This window comes from Erpetoichthys calabaricus, chromosome 7 (genome assembly GCF_900747795.2).
Source record: "Erpetoichthys calabaricus chromosome 7, fErpCal1.3, whole genome shotgun sequence".
NCBI classification, from domain to species: domain Eukaryota; kingdom Metazoa; phylum Chordata; class Cladistia; order Polypteriformes; family Polypteridae; genus Erpetoichthys; species Erpetoichthys calabaricus.
In genome coordinates this window covers 163,876,631-163,894,390 of record NC_041400.2, presented here as the reverse complement: position 1 = coordinate 163,894,390, position 17,760 = coordinate 163,876,631, and the positions used below count along the sequence as shown (strand labels likewise).

Here is a 17,760-nt window from a genome sequence, read left to right as displayed (position 1 = left end):
AGCTTCCAAGTTAGCAGAATAACTATAGGATTTTATTTGTTTTAACTTTAATACAATTTCCAAGAGTTTATGCATTTCCACTGTTTTTATAGGTACCTGCTTCCGTTTTTCAACTGCATCGGTTTTGCTGTCCATATATTCTTCTATTGGCATCCTCACTGTTATACCAGGTTCTGTAAAAAAGGGCAGTCAGAAATAAACCAAATACCATGAGAATTCTGAAAAGACATCTTTCAAACAACCTAATTTCAACCAACAATGCAAAATACTATAGTTAATGTGGGATTATACAGTTAGATACAATAAAAAATTCAAACTAACCAAACTGTTACATACAACTCAGAACACACAAACTAATGAACAACAAAACAGCATTCACTGCCAGATACATCAAGTCACAAGGTAACATCGAATGTCATTGAATCAGATGCCTATTGTTGTGGCTGATAACACCGTTAATGTAATAGTCAAATTCTTTGCCTTTCAAAACATATAACCAAAACCTTTTGATAACATTAGAGACCAACCCAATTTTATACCTACACTGTAAAGTCTTTAGGATGTGTACTTACGTACTGAGGCAGAAATGTATTATGTAATCTAATCTTGTCATAAGATACATTGCAAAGTATCAAAGATTGGAGCCATGGGCGCCATTAGCTGAAGACAACACAGAAATGATTCATTCATGTTCTTCATTGCTGTAAAGAACAGTGAGTTTTTAGGTGACAGTAACAAACGACACATTTTGTCTTGTTAGTTCCTTTTATAGTCTTTTCAACAGCAACATGAGTGTGTGAAAGTAAGTTTATATTACTGTCATTTCTTCCCAATTAAATTAATTTGCTTACAGTAGTATGTTTCATAATAACAACATTATATTACCGTTTATACCGCCTTTTAAGTTCTCCCGCATATAAGTTGGGGCTTGATTTTACCATATAATTTCTGGTAGTTTATAATGTCAGTCATATAAGTTGAATGCGGAAAACTCACACTATTGGTCCAAGAAATTTTGATATGCTAACACCCACCTGAGAGAGTAACCATGGAACACACTGCCTTTTTTTTCTATGTATTGTACCTACGTGACCCACACGTTAATACCCGAACTATTCCGAAGTGACGTTTGCACTGTTTTGGGTTTTTTGCATCTCACACCCTCATACACATTTATTGTAAGAGCATCCCTTATCTACGATGGAGCATTCAATCAGAAGAAAATATGAAGCTGGTTTTAAATTAAAAGTCGTTGAAGTTGTGAAATTGGTAACTGCGCTGCTGCAACAAAATTCGATGTGTCTGAGAAACTGAAGCGAGATTGGAGGAAGCAAGAAGATGTAAAAAAAAATAAATTAAGTGTCGTATTTTTGAGCGGACGTATAAGATGGGGTCTGATTTTATGATCAATTTTTCAGGTTTCAAGACCCGACTTATACATGAGTATATACAGTATATTATATTATATGCAATAATTATAAATAACTTCTATATTATTAATTTTTTTATTAAAAGAGGATATCCTTCTCAAACTGTGAACAGGGCCCTCAATCAGTCCAGGAGTAGACCTCCTAACTTTCACTCTAAGAGGAACCCCAATGATGAAACCCGCATTCACTGGTCCTCCCATTCCACCATAACACTCTCTCTCTTTCTCTCTTGCAGACTGATCCTTCTTTAGGAGCCTTTTTTCCTAATCCTCTCTTGATCTCCTGCTGTTGACCACCATCCTACACAAATTTCTCATTTGCAGCTCACTACTGTACATAGAGGAGAGCCACATTCTCCAACAGGTACTTTGAACTGCAACAGGAGCCACCATGTCAGTTGCAATTATGTCACCAACAATATCCTTGTATCTGGTCCCTCTGGTAAATCCAATATTAAACAAAAGGCATCTTGTCAGTCTAAAAATTTTATTTACTTAATTTTTTGAAGGACGTGTCCAACCATCTACTTAGGTGACAGAGGGAGACGGCTTGCAGAGGAAATCAGGAAGCACGTTCAAGCTGTTAAAATTAAAGACCTTATAAAGCCTGTTGTTCAACACTTCATATCCCTTGATCATAGCCGCACTGATCTCTCGGTTTGTGTTCCTTCACAGAGCTTCAAAGACACTTTTCTAAGAAAAACAGTTCAACCAATGGTCTCACACTAGGAATCACATATTTCATCTGGTCTTAATGTCCAACTAACTTTTTAATCTCCCTTCATTTTCTGTAATGGCAGCTTTTTCTCACCTCTAACCTTTTATTCTTCCATCTGCTCTGACTTTGTTCCCTCCTTCGTCTCCTATATGTGTTACCTTTTCTTTGCTTCTCATTTACACACCAGATGAAGGCTTTACAGTCGAAAAGTTGTTGTTTACCTTCTTTTCTTTTCAGAATGGAAATAATCTTTAAGCTCTTTATATTAATCACTGTTTTAGTCCTCCTTAAATATTTCAGGTAACCATTATCATTCAACAAACTATTAAAGTACATGAATGCATGTCGATATGAGATTATTCAGTCATCCATTCCTATGCAGCTATTTAATTATTATATGATAATATATGAAGAACTGCACAAATTATGATTCCTAACTAAGGTTATCATTAACACAATGATGTTTGTAATATAAAGATCCATCCTGCATTAATTATTGGTAGATACATAATATAGTTATGTGAAAATGCAGAATTCTTTCAGTTGTGTGATATCTGAGGGGTATCTTACATACATAGACCATTTCAAACCCCCCTCCCCACAACATCTTGATGGAATTCAGATCCAGGCTTTGACTTGCCATTCCAGAACTCTCCATTTCTTTCTTTACAGGCATTCCTTGATGGATTTACTGGTATGTAAATGATCACAGTCATGTTGCAAGGTTCACTTTCAGTTGACAAATGGTTTCACATTATCCTCAAGCACCATCTGGTGCAATAAAGAATTGTACCATTTACATTGACGCATAAATCAAATAAATAAATGTGCAAGTGCTCCAAGTCTGCCTTGAGAAGTGTGCTACATAAGAGTCACTGAACTGAATGATTTGTACATTTAGTAAATGATGTATAAGCTTTGCCCGAATTCCACTTGCTCACAGTAGTGAACTAACCTGATTATCACCAGATGGGGGAACTCACTGCAGACTTTGAGAGTGAGTTATGTATTGAACAGAGAAAACTGTTGTGTGAACTCTTTCACTTAGCATTGTTACTAAATTCTGTATAGTTTATTCTGCATTCTAATCTGTAATTGTACAGTAGCTCTCCAAAGTTTATCTTGTGCACATGCCCTTTCTATCTTGCCAAAAGTTAATGTAGTGGCATAGGCCTGTCCCACCCTAGTAGCTGCACTACATTACTACATAAATATCTGAAAAATGTATTTTTTTTCACTTAAGTTTTTTTAAGGCCACAGCTAATGAAAATATGGAGGTAACTTCCACCCTAAGCAACTTTCTAGTGTGACTCGCAGAGAATGGTGGCTCAATAGCGAAATCTATAGCTAATGGTTGTGATTATTACTGCCCTTCTAGCGACAATGATTATGTTTTATACCTAGAATGATCAGTTAGTACTGCTGGAAACTCAGTGTTTTAGACAGGAGCTTGAGCATTTGTTCAACGTCGTTAATGTACATCATTGATAATTACCGAGCAGACAGAATGAATGTTAGAAAATGGCTAAAATTGAGTCCCCATTTCTTAATTATGGGTAAGACTGAAAAGGAGTCTGCCTCTCAAGCTGATATTGTAGTGGAACAATCAATCAGTTATTTATAAAGCACATTTAAAAACAACAGAAGTTGTACCAACATGCTGTTCAAAGAAACAAGTAAGGCTTCTATAAAACAACCAGTTTAATAAAACAGTAAAAACTACTGAATACCAGTCCTTCCCCTTCCGACGACCTCACCCACCATAAAAGGCGGAGGAGAAAAAGTGGGTTTTTAACCGAGTCTTACAAACCTCAATGAAAAGGGAAGATCTGATATGGAGCAGCAGATCATTTCAAAGTCTTGGAGCAATAACTCATAAAACCCTGTCACCCTTAACCTTTAGCCGTGATCTTGGAACTGCAAGGAGAAATTGATTAGATGGACTCAAAACTCTTGTGCCTGAGAGGGGATGAAGGAGGACACGGATGTATTTAGGGGTGACGCCACACAACGCCGTATAAATAAACAATAAAACTTTGAAGTTGATCCGAAACCTCACCTGCAACCAATGGAGGAAGATCATACGGGTGAGATATGCTCTCTAGCTGCTGCATTCTGAACCAATTGAAGGAGCAACAGGGCAGATTTGGGCAATCCCACATATAGAGAATTGCAATAATCAAGCCGAGACGTGATACAAGCGTGAATCACTGTTGCCAAATCCTTCTGTGAAAGGAAGGATCTTAATTTTGAAATTAGCTGGATTTTACTACCACAGAGACTTGTTTGTCAAAGCTCAAACACGAATCAAGGATGACACCCAGATTCTTGACATCATAACGAATTTTTGTCATCGATGAGCCTAAATGAGTGACAACTTCATTAGCAGAAGAAGTAGGGCCAAAGATAATGACCTCAGTTTTATTTTCATAGTTGGATTTTGCAGCATCCGGGGTTTATCAACATCAATACACTCCATCAGCTTCTTTACAGATGAAACAATGTCAGGGCTAACTTTAATACAAACCTGGGTATCATCAGCCCAACAGTGGTAATCAACACCATGTTTTTGGAATAAGGACCCCAGTGGGAGCAAATATAAGGCAAATTATAATGGGGCCAGTATAGAGCCTTGTGGTACACCATGAGTGAGCAGAGCTGGCTGAGAGAAGTTATTACCTGTGTTTACCGACATAGATCTACCATTCAAGTAGGACGCAAACCATTTCAGTGCACATCTTTGAATACCAACTTCATACTCGAGCTGTTTTAATTGAACTCCATGGTCCACGGTATCAAAAGCTGCAATAAGGTCCAGCAGCACTACAATAGCACAAGAACCCGAGTTCAAGGTTAGTAGAATATCATTTGTCCTCTTCAACAAAACAGATTCTGTATTATGAAATTTTTTTAAAGCCAGATTTAAACACATTGCATAAGTTATTTTCCTCCAAATGTAAAAGTAATTGTACATAAACCACCTTTTCCATAATTTTGGACAGGAAAGGGAGTGCAGGTTTTGATAATCAGTTTAAATGTTGATCTATATCTTTAGACAATTTTTCCAGTTTTGAAGTTCAGCTATTTAAAATTGAGGGTACACAATCCTGTGCTGTGTGCACTTGTTTACAGACCATCTGGATATAATAAGGATTTTATTCAGGATTTTATTTTTCAGTTTGAATGTCACTTTTGATGCTGTTGATTATGGTATCATATTCACATGACCTGAACTACGCTAGAATCTATGATGATCTTTTTGAGAGATTTTACTGTTAATTTATAGGAAAAAAAGAGTCTGCTGATCTAGTAAAACACATGTCAGGTCTCAGCTGTGGTGCAGTAAGGTTTGTGTGCTCTCCCCCAAATTAAATCTTAAAAACATAAAAGGTATTGTGTTTGATAAAATAAAACTGAAGCAGATCAAGAATGAAACAGTATATTGAACAGGCAGCTCAAAATAACTGAGCATTAAGTGCAACCCATTATAAGACTCGCCTGGTAAAGTAAAGGTCTCTTTCAGATCTGCAAGGTGGCCTTCTTCAGGACCCGAAGCATCACTCATCTGTTCACTGTCTTCATGAGAACTCTCTTGATGATGGAACCAGTCCTGTTCAACAATCTAAATATAAAGTACATATTGACACATTAACATCTGTAATTGGATGTTGACTGTCTTTACATTGTGACAGCTGAAGATGCCTTCCAGATTAAACTACCTTCCACCAAGGCATACAGCAGGAAAATGTATTGACAATTTACTTAACTTTTAAGCAAATGAGCAAATTAAGAAACATATTATTTATTTATCAGCATTTGATAAAGGCATTGTTTGGAAAAAAAAACAACTTCTATTAAAAAAGAAAATATCTCACATTATAAGCCAGATCCATTGTTTGCTCCCACTGTTACATATTGCACTTTATTAAATCGGGTGAAAGGGCACATATGAAGCGCTGAAATAATCACAATTGGCACTTTACATTAGAAACATGGTTTGCAATCAATAAACATAGTGAGAGTGAAGCACTGAAGCAGAGGTTTTGTTAGAACATTTATAATGTTATAGACAAGCTTGATTTAATTAGTAGACCAAATCTGTAAAAATGAGGTAGCCTGTTTTTGAATTTTCATGTTTATTTTCAAATGGAATTTAACAGAATGACCTCTAGACATCTATAGCACTATATAGCCAGCACTCTCACGTTTTAAATCCATGTAATTACACACTCTTACAGGACTAAGGAACTGCTTTTCCTCACTCCCTTTGTATTACACACTTAAATGTGACTGATTTCTTTTATGTATTTCATTGCTTACAGTATCATATGCATAAATTAACAAAAAACTCCACAGTGGATTAATAAAGATTTAAAAAGAAGTTACAAAGGAAAAAACTGCTTTATAAGGAATGTAAGACTAATGACTGCAAAGTGAATCGTAGAGTGTATGAGTACATGAGAGCAACCATTAAGAAAGATCTCAGGGAGGCTAAAAGACAGTTGGAAAGGATTATAGCAAATAAGGCGAAAGAAGACCCTAAGAGATTCTTTTAGTATTTTAGTAGTAAAAGAACAGTCAAGGAGAAGGTCAAGTGCATCAGAAATAGTAAAGGGGAATTAAAAGATACAATCAAATAGTGGATGCCCTAAACGTACATTTTTCTGAGGTGCTTACAAGTGAGCAAGTGGATAACCTCCCAGAGGTAACAGGGACTACTAAGGAGGTACTGAGGGATTTGGAAATTGTAGTGGGAGAAGTGCTGCTCAGATTAAAACACTCATCTAGAGTGTTCTAATGTTTATACCACTCAATAGTTGATTCAGATTTGATACTTCACTGCACTGTCCTGGTATTGATGTAACAGGGTTAATCTGGTTTTCTATGTTATATTTGTACTTTGGGGTTTGTTCATTTTTTTTTTGTATTTCTCCAAAATTGTTATATTATTTTTATATAGTATGTACGTAATGTTAAGTAGGATCCAATCGTCAGGAGACCATGTGTTGCAGGTTCTCAATTGGGGTGCATTTAGGTGTACAGTGATCCCTCGCTATATCGCGCTTCGCCTTTCGCGGCTTCACTCCATCGCGGATTTTATATGTAAGCATATTTAAATATATATCGCGGATTTTTCGCTGCTTCGCGGGTTTCTGCGGACAATGGGTCTTTTAATTTCTGGTACATGCTTCCTCAGTTGGTTTGCCCAGTTGATTTCATACAAGGGATGCTATTGGCAGATGGCTGAGAAGAAACCCAACTTACTTTCTCTCTCTCTCTCTCTCTCTTGCGCTGACGTAGGGGGGTGTGAGCAGGGGGGCTGTGTGCAGCTGCTTCCTGAAGGACATGCTGCATAGTGCTTCGCATACTTAAAAGCTCAAAGGGCACGTATTGATTTTTGACTTTGTTTTTCTGTGGCTCTCTCTCTCACTCTCTTCCTGCTCCTGACAGAGGGGGTGTGAGCTGCCGCCTTCAACAGCTTTGTACCGGCGGTGCTTCGCATACTTAAAAACCAAAAAGCCCTATTGATTTTTTTTTTGACTGCTTGCTTTGCACTCCTTTGAAAAGGAAGATATGTTTGCATTCTTTTAATTGTGAGACAGAACTGTCATCTCTGTCTTGTCATGGAGCACAGTTTAAACTTTTGAAAAAGAGACAAATGTTTGTTTGCAGTGTTTGAATAACGTTCCTGTCTCTCTACAACCTCCTGTGTTTCTGCGCAACTCTGTGACCCAAGCATGACAATATAAAAATAACCATATAAACATATGGTTTCTACTTCGCGGATTTTCCTATTTCGCGGGTGGCTCTGGAACGCAACCCCCGCGATGGAGGAGGGATTACTGTACTCATGTCCTTATTTCAGCAGGCACGTATTTGGCTTGCTAGAGGTAGGATGGGCTTGTGGAGCTCAGTTTATTTATTTATTAATTTTCTTTATTTAAAAATCTTCTTTTTTATTTTAGCATTGAAGTGATGGTTTGTATTATTTTCCCCTCTCTTTAAAAAAAAAAAGGTGAATAGAAGCACCCCAGAAAGTTGTGCAAGAGCCTTGTTTTATGTTACGATTGCTTTCTTTTTTTTCCTTTGCTCTCTCAAGTATTGCTGTTTGTTTATATTGTCTTATAGTGTATATTGATTATAGTTAGCTCTCTATGTAAAACACTATGTAACCTTTCTTTTAATATTTTTGTAGTACTTAAACAATTCTTATGTCTAATAGCTAATTTATTTTGTGTTTTCCTTATTTCAGCAGGCACGTATTTGGCTTGCTAAAGAAAAAAAAGTTGAATAGAAACACCCCAGACAGTTGTGCAAGAGCCTCGTTTTATGTTACGTTTGCTTTCTTTTTTTCCCTTTGCTCTCTCAGAGGGCACACTTGGCTTGCAGGAGTAAATAAAGTGGTTTACTGTCTGTACGGAAAGAAGAAATGAAGAAGTAAAGTTTACATCAATACTAAATTATGATTGTGATCTAATTTTTTCTTTTCATAAGCATACCTTTGCATATTTTTACATAAATTTTTAATCAATCAATGAATCACTCAACTAGCCAACCCACCAGTTAGTCTTTATTCTATCACAGCATCACACCAGCAAGTTTGTTTCAGAGCAAAACTACAGACCAATCAGTAGTATATAAATCAAATGTGAATTATTCACTCCCTTGAGACACTAGATGGCAGCATCCCTGAGATACAGTACCCGTACAGGTACCCACAGGGCATGCTGGCCCTGTTGTGTTCTAGGGGTGCGGCCAAAGTGCTGTAGAGACTTGTACTCCCTGCTTTGTGAGGCTTCCACCTGACCTGGACGTACTTCCTATGGACAATGCCCTGGTACAGAAGGTACGTCCGGGTCTTGTATATGAGGAGCAGCTCTGCCTCACTCAGGTTAAGTCTGAGTCTGGAGAGGAGCTGGATAACACTCACCTGGAAGGAGCAGAAGACAGAAAGAAGAGAGAGGGGGCAGTATTGTATTGCATTACAACACTGTGCTAGATTGGGCTCACACAGAAGAACCTTGTAAAAGGAATTTGCTAAATAAAAATAAATGTTTTGAACCCAGGACTGTGTTTGGAGTTTGGGAGTGCCATTACATCCTCTTCTGGTTACACTAAACAGAAAAAATCTTTACTGGAGGTGGTCAGGAGGAGCAAGGAATTAGATCTGACATATTTGCTTTTCAGATCAAATAGTAAATACAAACGATACAAATAGAGTAAAGTGGTGAAGTAGAGACAGAGATTCCATACCTTTATTGTAAGAACAAGTGTGTTTATCCCAGTAATCTTTCCAAATGAGTTTTCTGTTTGGTTCTGACTTTGCTGCCATAAATTAATTACCCACAGACCTTAACAAGACTTTCTACTCATTAATTTCTCTGTCATATACCATAACCACTGCTCTAGGCCATCTTTCTTTGTTGTTTATTGTGTTGGAATCCCTCATCTCAGTAACTTGCATATATGTACATTTTCATTGTGAGTGACATTGGATTCTTCAGGGCAACTCTGCCACCTTATAAATATTATTATTATTATATTATGTTATTATTATTAGAGGGAATCTCCAAAATACTGAGAATGTAATATAATCAAATGTGATTTGAAATTTGAAAATAAAAGTCAAAATTATCACAGATTTTCAGTATAATGGCTACTTTTCTGTTTCAGCTACAGAATTAGTGCATTGGCTATCACTTTTTTCTCTTTTGGTTTTCTCACAAAAAGCACACAAATTGGCAAATCAGTCTTTGTCAAGTTTTTTTTTTCTTTCTGTTGCAAAGCCAACCGTGAGATTCTTTATTGTCTCTTTATGTCTTTTGAAAATGTTAAAAAGAAAACACAAAGCCTTGTTTGCAAATTTTGGATTTACAAAACAGTCCAAGCTGAGCTATATATCTGGAACTGGTAATGTTACTTCAGTAATTGCTGCTACTGCAAGCTGTCCAGACAGTATTTTAAATGCTTTTGACCTGCCTGCTGAGTGTACCTGCCAAAATATGTCTACGGTCTCCATTAGGTTCACAAAAGAATAGACTAATGCTACAGTAGGCAGAGACTGAGCTGATCTACTGGCTCATATTTCCATTTAGCAATGGAGAGAAAGAGGAAAGAGCATAACCCATGGTCATTCATCAAAAGTACATGCATAACCCATTGTACTCTGTGGAAAGGAGTGGATTAATGCAAAAAATTAAAATAGCGCTGACTAAAAAATGAGTGTGGAAAACACATCTATCAGGATCTTGACAGCATACCACATAAAAAGGACATTGAGATCACAGGGACAAAGCAAAAGTATTAGTATTGGATTCCTTTTTTCTGATATTTTTGGAAGTTTTTCTGCATCGATTCTGGTAATCTTACACTTGTTTATACATTTTTGAGTCACTAAGTCTGATTCTGACATTTTCTTGTGGCGATTCTCCTTTCTTTTAAAGGTTAAAATTTTTTTGGACTGTTTCATTCTCCATTTTGTTTTTCACACTCCCGTCATTAGGGCTTGTTCCTCCGGGAAAATCACTTCCTCATCCAACACTTTTTAAAAATATTGTTTCTTAGCATTTCTCAGTGCTAGCATTTCCTGGTTCTGACATTTTGCTCTGAAGTTTTAACCATGATTTTTGTGCCTTGTTTTGGCCTTGATGCTCTTGTTTTTGATCTTTTTCTGCTAACTCGTCAATTCTCTCATTGCTCAAATCTAGGCAGTTTGTTGACATAACAAAAAGATGTTTCTAGCCACAAACATACTTTAAGTTAGCATGAATTTTCTCGAATTTGCACTACACCTCAACAGGCTAACGTTGTAACTACATAACTACAGACTAAAAAACAGGCAGTGGTGACCTCCTATATGCCATGTGTTGTGATGTGAGATTTTGCATACAAATTGATAAATATTTTGTATGTCTTTATTTGTAACTTAGGCCCCCACGGACTGAGTCTCTTTGAATTTTACGACAGAGTTGGGGGGAAATGCCTGAAACAAGTTTGGTAAATGTTTCTCTGAAGTCTCTCAACTCCCACACAAAGCCAGGTTGCCTAACTGGCAAACTTTAGCTGAACAAATGGTTTTGGGGGATGGCAGGTGTGAAGATGTTTTCTGTTCCCCCATTGGTCTGAAGTATGGCTGTTTGGAACTGGCTTGTATCAGAAGCTTTTAGGTACTATGATGTCCTATTGGCTCTACGGGTTGGACAGAACATCTATAAACTTGCTCACTCCCTCACTCTCTCTCTCTTAACAAACTGCTGAATGACCATCTCACACCACGAACTGACAAGGACAACACAATGAAGAGCACAGCTCGGCAGCCATATTGAGACAGGCATGCGGCCTGTTCTGAAGAAAGCTGACCACCAATGATGCCTTAGAGACATTTTAAGTAACTAACAAGCCTGTGTGCTGCCTGAAACTACATATCACCATTTCTCAGGTTGTATGGTTGCCAATATTCAAATGTACTTTGCATATTGTTATTATTTATGAATGTTATCAATAATGCATTATTTAAAGTTGTAACTTAACACTTAACTCCTGCTTGTTTTTTACTACACCTAATTGCCTGAAGTTATAGATGTAGAAGGGAAGGTGGGGAGAAGTTATATACTATAATATCTTATAAACAGTGGTAAGTCTGTGAGATTTGAGGCATTCTGACAAAGACTACTTATTAATAATACAAAAGGGGAAAGCAGAGTAATATATATTATAATATACATTACTCTACCAAGACAAAACACCATGGTATGATTTAGTAATTATTTTGTATTTCTTTCATTTTTACTTTACTTTTACTTAACTCAGACATATTGTTTCTCCAGCATTCATAAATGATCTATCCATCCATTGTAAAACGTTTTAATGGAAGCATGGCCTTCCCAAACAGCATTGGTTGAAAAGCAGGAATTTAACCTGAATGGAGTGCAAGTAAATCACTGGATACTCTCCTTCATGTACCCCACTCACTTATAGAAAGCGAGTTTAGAACTCCCAGTTAAAGATGAAAGACAAAAACTTCAGTACTCAAAGAAAATACAAGTAAATATTCATTTGTATACCTGAATGTTTTTGTTGTCCACTTAAACTCACTCAATCCAATTGTGTTCAGACCATACTTTTCTTTTTTTATGTGACATTCATAATCTACTGTTGTCAAGTCTCCTTATGTTGAAAAATTCTTTCATTCCACAATCTAATTCCAATAGATACCTTCTTCTGATCATTTTTCAGGATGACTATTGTCCTCTGGAAAATACATCTCTCACAGCCACCAGATGGACTCCAAATGACTTGCTATCCATATTTTCTTAATTCAAACTATTTATGTCTTTTTTTCTGGGAAAATATTTAGAGCAGTCATTTGTAATGTCTTCAGCTGTATGTATGTATATAATATGCTATGTATATACTGTAAGGACTGAAAGCTGCACTTAAAAGCAAGTTAAATAATTCCTTTCTTTTGAACCTTGTTTTTCTTCTCTTAATATCTCCACTGTGGTTACTGTACCCCCTGTTGGATTCAATGTTCTAATCCATTTACCACCCAGGTGGAGGGTGGAGTGTGATTTCAATGGAAATGCAAAGCAAAGAGTCTTCACAGTGAGATATAGGAACCAGTTTTAGAAACTGTGTATGCCACTCTGTCTGGCCATTTCCTGCCTTCAACAGAAATATTGCCATACGAAACCATGATGAAATATGTCAAAACACTTATTGTAATGCATGTGTGGAAAATTGGTCTTGTGATGATTTAATATGGAGCTTCCTCAGAGGCTAAACATTTGTGAGGCCTTGTAAAATAAGCAAGAGAGCAGGCCAGTATTTAAAGAGGTCTGCACAGCAGAAGCTTGCCTGAACTTAGTCAGGCCACAAACACTACTGGCTGGCTTCAGCTGGAGAATGCCAAAAATAGTGAACTGGAAAAACAACTATAAATATCACAATGATTGTAAACCCTTAGCTTGTATTAAAAGGTAAATGAGGAATCTTTATGAATAAATGATTCAAAAGGCAAGAAAACACACAAAGGAGTTTTCCTAAAAGGCAATCATAAATAAACAAATCCAAATCCATAATCCAGAAATCAGAGTCCTTAAAACAGAAGCAAGAAGTAAAAAAAAATAGTGACAATCTAACAAATGAATGTTCCAAACTCCTGAGCCGTCTCCACCAATTTCTATAGCCTGAGAGAGGGGTTTAGGAATGGTGATGTTAGGGTGGACTCGCCCCCCTGAGCCCCACCCACAAGGAACAAGGACGATAACCACATTTAAAGGAATAGTACAAAATCGCCACCAAAAATTACAAAGACGTGATTTTGTAGGGTACAAAGCTGAACATGGTGGTGCCTAGGAGCTTTAAATTCTCCACAACCAAAATTACTTAGCACATGTATATCACATGTATAATGCCTTGCTTAGAATTCACACTAAAACATGGCATATGGAGAAAACTAGAAATGTACATATGTACAGAAAAATTCAGATACATAAAACTGTGTATAAGCAAAGTTCTACGCACTTTCCCTTATAAATCCCAGTCAGTGTGAATTTTAATGCACGTGCCAGTGCCTACAGCCCCACTCCAACTACTCCCTGAATTTCACCTATTTGAATATGCAAATCAATATAAGTAGCCCCTTCCGTTCAGTATTTTGTTAAAAGATGAAGACAAAAGCACGTAAAAAAAGAAGAATTTCAGTGAATGCAAAATGGAGATCCAGGTCAGTGAAGTGGAGGCAAGAAAAAATGTACTACTTGGTGGCTTAAGCAGTGGTATAAACAACAAAAGGAAATCGATGGAGTGGCACAGCATGGCGGAGGCATTCAAAAGTTCAACTTCAGAAAGTCGCACAGTGCCCGAAATAAAAAGGAAGTGGTTGCATATCAAAGTCGACGTGAAAAGATGAGTCGCAGCCCACCATCTGAGTGTGATACGGAAGCATACTAGGGCCACAGAGAAGAAAACAAAAATCAGGGACACAGTGAAGAAAAGAAAGATCAATATCAAGATTAAAGTCAAAATGTCTTATCTTTAATAACTCAATTCATTCTTTCAAAAAACAACTTAAAACTTATTTGTTTAGGAAAGCATTTAACTTACCCTAACTTTCAGACCCTTCTTTCAGTTTAACCACTCTGTCCAGATCCCCAGGAAGATGTGTGTTTGTACAACAAATTATGTTATTTGTTCAGGGTTTCCTTTTAGTATTAACTACAGGGCTTTGCCCCCTGCTCATTTTGCTCGCCAACCCCAGGGCCGGCACTACGCACTAGCCACTTTGCGGTTCTGCCACTTGCGTATGGGGATGCGGATGTACAATTTAAACAGATTGTTATTTTCATGGGAATTGTTACATATGCATAATAGAACTAACTATTGTACATTACAGCGAGTAATTAACCACATTAAAAAATAGTAAAATGTAATAATTTGAAAGAAAATTATGTTTCATGTTGCATTAGAGTTATTTGTTGCGTTATATGATTTTGTTCTGTTTGGATTTGAAATTAACACGCAAATACTTTTTAAACTTACACTTTTACTGTAAAACTTCAGTAAAAACAATTTTTGAATTAAATTATCATCAATATTGCATTGAATTTTGATTCTGTGTTTGGACTTATATCGTGACAACGCAACGTATAACTGCTCGTGAGTGAATTTTGTTTCTTTCTCTCTAATAAATAAACCGACTTTTTCGAATGTTTGTCTCTGTGATTTGCTATTCTAACGGGAAACTGTTAACATTTTAATATGAATGGCATATCAAGATCTCCTTTGGTGTCTAATGTTATCTGCGAGAGATGTACTGCATTACCTTTCTTGGATATATACTTCTTTCTTCTCTGTCCCAGGATTGTCCGTGTACTTATTTCTTGGGGATGAAATTCTTCAATAAGATTTGGACATAAGTCTTCTTTTATTGTGAACTTAAAGTGAGGAAAACGTAAAAATTTATAAGAGCTTAGAGAGCAGGAACTGTGTCTGTCAAAAGCATTCACACGAATGAGAGGTGAGAGGGCCGTGTGCATGGTTGAATATGGTTGAGAGGAGGGTGGGACTTGAAAAAATCTCATGGCCAAAGTCTTGTCTCGCAGGACTTGAAAAAATCCCTTGGAAAAAGTTTTGTCTCAGGATTTCCTTTTATAATAGAGAGATATTTTCATATTTTATTCTGGTTTATTGTTTCTATTTCAGGCGGTACGGTGGCGCAGTGGTAGCGCTGCTGCCTCGCAGTTAGGAGACCCGGTTCACTTCCCGGGTCCTCCCTGCGTGGAGTTTGCATGTTCTCCCCGTGTCTGCGTGGGCTTCCTCCGGACACACCGGTTTCCTCCCACAGTCCAAAGACATGCAGGTTAGGTGCATTGGTGATCCTAAATTGGCCCTAGTGTTTGCTTGGTGTGTGTGTCCTGAGGTGGGCTGGTGCCCTGCCTTGGGTTTGTTTCCTGCTTTGCGCCTTGTGTTGGTTGGGATTGTATCCAACAGACCCCCGTGACCCTGTAGTTAGGATATAGCGGGTTGGATAATGGATGGATGGATATTTCTATTTCATTCTGTTGTATATCCTTTATTTATCTTTATTATTTATGCTCATATTATTTCTATTCAATATTTTATAAGCCCACTTGTTCTTTCTGAATTTTTGTGAAACACTTTGGAGTATGGGAAAGGTACTATATGAATAAAATGTATCATTATTAATCTGCTCTTTACAGTAGCAATTGTAAGGCTAACCAGACTTGCTTCTCATAGTTTATCCAATCTACTGTATGTAGAATAATTTCTCAACTGAAACCTTCCACTTGCATCCTTGACCCAATATCAACAAGCTTTTTCAAAGAAGTACCTGATGTGCCATTAGATACGGGGGGTTTCCCAGACTGTCTTAAGACTGCCGTTGTTAAACGCATGCTTAAGAAAAATGATCTGCGGTGGGTTGGCACCCTGCCCAGGATTGTTTCCTGCCTTGTGCCCTGTGTTGGCTGGGATTGGCTCCAGCAGACCCCCGTGACCCTGTGTTCGGATTCAGCGGGTTGGAAAATGGATGGATGGAAGAAAAATAATTTCAACTCCTCTGTTTTTGACAATTTTAGACCTAAAATTTTCTAATCTGCCTTTCTTAAGTAAAATTCTAGAAAAGGAAAAGTCAATATGCAGCTAAATGATTGCTTGAATAAACATGCTCTTCTTGACAAGTTTCAGTCAGGTTTTAGAAGAAAATCACAGTATAGATACTGCACTGGTTAAAGTAGTAAATTACTTGCAGGTTAATGCAGATAGAGGCAATTTATCTGTTCTCATCCTCTTAGGCAGAAGTGCAGCATTTGATACTATTGATCACAATATTCTTATAAATTGGCTTAGTCCGTGGGTGGGCCTCTCTGCCAATGTCTTAAATTGGTTTGAGTCTTATTTAACAGGTCGAAACTTTTTTCTTAGTTATGGTAATTATGCATCGAAGACACATGATATATTACATGGTGTTTCACAAGGATCTGTCCTGGTTCCACTTTTTGATCTACATGCTTCCATTAGGTCAGATTATCTCAAAGCATAACGTGAGCTACCACAGCTATGCTAATGGCACACACTTGTATTTATCAATAGCGCCTGACGACCCAGACTCTCTTGGTTCACTGACCCAAAGTCTTACTTGTGTTTCTGAGTGGATGAGTAATAATTTTCTCAAACTAAATTAGGAGAAAACAGGAATCTTAGTTATTGGCAAAAATGGATATAGTGAGGGTATTAGAAATAAACTTGATCCATTAGACTTAAAAGTCATGTAATTTTTCACTCTGACTTTTTAAAAATCATATGTTAATCAGATTACTATGACAGCATTTTTTCAGTTAAGGAATATAGCAAAAGTTAGATCTTTTATAACTTTACTTGATACTGGATAACTAGTTCATGCTTTTGTTATTAGTCAGCTGGATTACTGTAACGCACTCCTCTCAGGACTACCCAAGAAAGAAATCAATCTGTTGCAACTAGTGCAGAATGCAGCTGCCAGAATCTTAACTAGGAAAGAAACTCTGAGCGCATCTCACTAGTTTTGATGTCATTACATTGGTTACCTGTGCCATTTAGAATTGTCTTTAAAGTACTGCTTGTGGTTTACAAAGTCTTAAATAATCTCACTCCATCCTATATTTCAGAATGCCTCTCACCTTACACTCCAAGTCATAACCTTAAACTCTTCAAATGAGTGTCAGATTATAATTCCAAGAGCTAAACTTGAAAGAATTGGTGAGGCTGCCTTTTGCTGTTATGCTCCTAAAATCTGAAATAGTTTACTAATAGACATTTGCCAGGCTAATACAGTGGAGTATTTAAAAAAACACCCAAAAACCCATGGTTTTCTCATAGCTACACATTAGTGTACCCTTCTTAAACTATTTGTGCATTGAATTATCATTTTCATCAAGGCTCCACAGTCCGTACTAATCCCAACTATTCTCTGCTGTTCTTTTTCCGTTTTTTCTGTGCCACCACCATCTGATCAAGACAGCATGCAGTCCCTACATTGATGGATTGAAGGCAATAACCCAGATATTCACATTACCATCATCATCAAATTCTTTCACGTGAAGCCTGAAAA

At 37.1% G+C, this 17,760-nt stretch overlaps 1 protein-coding gene across 1 annotated transcript in view; it reads right to left on the bottom strand.

Moving 5' to 3' along the window:
* Positions 1–4,402: 4,402 nt before the first annotated feature.
* LOC127528753 (uncharacterized) overlaps positions 4,403–17,760 on the bottom strand; it is a 37,791-nt gene continuing 24,433 nt past the window's right edge. The window contains exons 7-9 of the mRNA XM_051929480.1: positions 5,646–5,769; positions 4,827–4,970; positions 4,403–4,509 (exon numbers count right to left, since the gene is read on the bottom strand). Of these exons, the coding sequence (XP_051785440.1) occupies positions 4,403–4,509; positions 4,827–4,970; positions 5,646–5,769 (375 nt within the window). The remainder of the gene's footprint in view (positions 4,510–4,826; positions 4,971–5,645; positions 5,770–17,760) is intronic.